General features: G+C 40.7%; 1 protein-coding gene across 1 annotated transcript; it reads right to left on the reverse strand.

The window, feature by feature from the left end:
• Nucleotides 1-200: 200 nt before the first annotated feature.
• Nucleotides 201-1,385, reverse strand: LOC143571840 (uncharacterized). The gene has a single exon (XM_077057169.1). It carries the CDS (start codon nt 1,383-1,385, stop codon nt 201-203), a length of 1,185 nt encoding a protein of 394 aa, XP_076913284.1.
• Between the last annotated feature and the right edge of the window lie 2,722 nt (nt 1,386-4,107).

Genomic DNA, 4,107 nt, shown 5'->3' on the forward strand with positions numbered 1-4,107 from the left:
ACGTATTGCGAGCGATAGTGACCGAAGAGTGCAGTGATAATCAAGGGATTCTTATTGCAAGGGCCTCCTTTGACTCGCAGAAAAATCACAGGCTCATTCTTCCAGTCTTCGTCATCGGACTCTCTTCTTTTTCCCCCAACCCTGTGTCCTCCTTGGATCGTATGAACGTTTAAGTCCTTGACTTGCTTTTTAGGCAGGCCTTATTTATCTCGCGCGGGAGCTTTACCAGTCCCCGGTTTTCCTCCTTTTACCAAATGTCCCAATTTTCCAGATTTCACAGCCGCCTCAATCTCCTTTTTTAGAGCAACACACTCGTTTATATTATGACCGATGTCATCATGAAACGAACAGTGCTTTTTGGCGTTAAGGAATGATCTCCTTGTACGTGGCTGTGGCTTTTTGAAATTCATATTCTCCATAGTGAGGATTTCAGCAGGAGTTTTTGAAAGTGGAGTCCAACTGTTTGAGCCTCGAATTGAGGAGCCTGCTTTGTTCTTGTTGCCAATCAAAGATCTGGCATCGAAAGATTTGGATGCTTCCGCGGACGGCTGTAGGCTAGACCAAATGGTTCCTTTCGCCTGCTTGTTCGGCCGCGGAGTCTGGAATTCAACTTTTAAGTTTTGCCTACGATTGTTGGTTGCCAAAGTCTTTTGGGTCCGTCCAAACAATTTTGCTGCCGTCGTGATTTCATCCCAAGACTTGGGCATACCATCTCTCCTAGTTAACGTCCAAATTAGTTCGTCGCTTTTCACATACTTCCAAAAAGCTCCTCGCAGCATATCCTCGCTTACACCACCGATATTGAGGCTTTCGTTAAAACGGGTAATGAAGTCTTCGATAGACTCATTGTTCCGTCTAACAACGTCCAATGTTTCGGATGGGTCACGGGTGTGTTTTTTCTGCTGGCTAAAATGTTGTGAAAATTTTGCAACAAAATCATCCCAGCTTTTTATCTGTCCATCCGGCAGCTTTTCAAACCACTCTCGTGCTGCTCCCGTCAAGGTTAGTGCAAACATGTGGCACCAGTATGGAAGAGTCCAACCACTGAATCCTCCTACTGCCACAAAATTCAGCAGGTGATCACTAGGATCTATCATCCCATCATATTTCCCTACGGATGTTGGGATCTTAGCGTTGACTGAGAACGGGGCAGTTGCAATTTTTGCGATAAACTTCGATTTTTCAGCGAAAGCAGCCGGACGATATGGCTTGGAAAAGTCTTCCTCAGCATCACTGTGATAACCCGCCTGGCGAACAACCTCCTGCGGATGGCTAGTTTCCTCATGTAAGTGAAGGCGGCTATCACCAGTGTAATAACTGATGTCACCTGGACGGTACGACGGGTTGTAACTATCGTAATCGTCTGGGTAGGATGGTATGTGCATGACCATACGAGGACGGTCCCGCAGCCTTCGAATTTCTCTAGGATCTCTCTCCGCCTGAATACTATGGCGGATCTGACTCCTCCTTACTGCTGAAGGAGGGGAGAGAGACCTTCTAGGAGACTCTTCGTAATTAAGAGTTCGTGCTTAGAGTCGCTATTCGCGCACCCATCGCTCATACTCTGCTACCACCTTTTCTTGTTGGAGAAGGAACCACTCGTCTGGAGATAAGGGTCCCCTACTTCTGGAACTATGATGATGAGTTCCTCCTTGCTCAGATTCGTTGGAATCATCCTCCAGACCTAACTCTGATTGAGCCCGACGAGTTTCTTTCGTAATTCGCCCGAGGTTACCAGATCTAGAACCTCCTGGCGCTGTGACATGCCCTAGGTCCATCGGATTAGAACCTGCTGGGATCGTGGCATGTCCCAAATTTTCTGGAGCAGAACTTCATGGGGCAGTGATACGTGCGAAGACACTTGAGGCAAGGCCTATGGGTGTTTCGGTATCCGTAACTCGTGAAACAGGTACATGAGATCCCGTCGGCCCTTTAGGAAGCTTACTCATATCGTACGAACCAAAAACCAACGAAAAATTTGTGCAATTCTAACACCAAAACGGATGGCGCCAATAAAGAAACACGGATCTACTCCCCTTGACGCGTCTTAGATCCGATGAGTCCACAGGATAGGATACAGATAACAACCAGTACGATAATAGCCCACCTTCCCAAAGTCTAGTGACGTAAACCTGCAAAACCAACACCGTGAGCTTGTTATGGGAATGACAAGAGGGGGGGTATTTCCGTAACCACCATCCGGCGTGAGAATAATTACAGTTCTGATGACCATAAAGTACTTAAGTATAGAGAGAAAGTACAGTGGGAGTGAATGAATACCTCATGAAGATTGAGAGGGAATTTTATAGCCGAAGAATGTGGGAAGGTGATTGGATCAGCTGTCCTTTTCAGAAGATGCTCTCGTAACCACCTGGACACGTGTCTTCAAATGATAGGTTCAGTTATACGTCGCATGTGCAGGTATAACAACCTCGACACGCGTCCTTATGAGATAGGATGATAAATAACTCTGGTCATGTGCACGGTTATAACGGCCTTGCCAGGTGTCCTTTATTCATTGGCCGAGAGATCACGTATTGCCCAAGAAAACATCTTGGTAAATCTTCTAGAAAGTAATTAGTTAATTACAGCTGTCCTGAGGCATCAGCTCCTGGTCATTTAGGCGGACGAATACTTTGTCGTGCGGATAACTTCTGAGGGTGCCAGGATGTTCTCGCATAAGTTATACGGGGGTTCCTTCCTTAGACAGTTATGCGGGTGATTCGTATGTTCTGCGGGTGTCTTACAAGGAGGAATCCTCTGACCCGCGAGAGGTTCTTAAGGGTATTTGGGTCTTTTTAGTACCCTACCTCTATATAGGGTTTTCGCCGACTTTTTTTTTTGAAAGAAAGACGACCAACCCGGCCCAAAAACTTTGTTGCGACCCAAGCCAAAAAATTTAAATTGTGTATTTAGGGATTATGATTTCTGACATGAGTTGACCCCACCCGAAATTTGACGAATAGTAATAAATCCAACCATCAAAAAATATTGAACCCACAGAAAAAATTCTCGAACACAACATACTCTTCGTTATACTATGCTCTCCAAGTGTGCATGTTCCTTTCTTCTTCCTTACGTCAAGTCTATGTTCCATGGCTTTACAACTCTGACATAATCACCTTGGACATATACATGACTAATAAACGAAGGCCTAGAAAGCCACGAAAGTTTTATGACATATCATAACAAACAACTTATACATGCCATGTTAGTATAATTTTTGTAAATACGTTATTTTAAAAACAGTAATTTCAAGAAAATAAAAAAAATTACGCTTATAGAGACAACATAGATAAACAACATATCCCCAACCTTGCTATTAGAGTATCTCTAGTGGGGTGTTCAGTTCTGACGTGATATTGTTTAGAATTCTGAACTGGATAACTGCACATTGGAGGTGATGTTCAGTTTAGATCATATTCACAAAACTGGATGAAACTAAACATGATAAGTGAGCCAAGTGTAATTAATTTCCATTTGAATTTTAAAACCAATTCAACCACCACTTTAATTATTTTTCTTTTTAAATTAAAAAATATATTTTTCTATACTTTCAAACTTCAAACGGTAATAGTTTAATAAAATAATATTATTTTCTTTTCAAAACTTTAATACAATAGTAACTAACACACTCTCTCTCTCTCTCTCTCTCTCTCTCTCTTAAAAAGTGCTATAAATATATAAGGTGATTTCTATATCTTACCTTACTCTACTAATAAAAGAAAATACTGGATGACACATGTCAGTTTCATATTAATTCCTGACCACGTTTTCCCTCCTAAAATCTTAATCCTTAATACCTTGATTCTAGATTTATTCATGAGTTATCAAATTAAACCATTTCATATAATTACCTTTTACTATTAAAAACTAATATAATTATGTGTATATTATATTGTCAGCCTTTCTATATTTATCATATAAATTGATTTACTTTTCTTTTGAGAAAAATTATTTCATTCTAAATATATTTTCAAGATAATAACTAAAATATAAAAGTTTTAATAATAATAATAATAATAATAAAACAACCATAATAATAATATTAGTAATAATAATAATAATAATTATTATATATGTGTGTGTTAATACACGGTAAGTGTG

This window comes from Bidens hawaiensis, unplaced genomic scaffold (genome assembly GCF_021521415.1).
Source record: "Bidens hawaiensis isolate Kalapana, Puna unplaced genomic scaffold, B.hawaiensis_p1.1 tig00001336_1, whole genome shotgun sequence".
NCBI classification, from domain to species: Eukaryota; Viridiplantae; Streptophyta; class Magnoliopsida; order Asterales; family Asteraceae; genus Bidens; species Bidens hawaiensis.

Coding starts and splice junctions, on each gene's coding strand:
- LOC143571840 (XM_077057169.1), bottom strand. CDS start 1,385: ATGCACATACCATCCTACCCAGACGATTACGATAGTTACAACCCGTCG.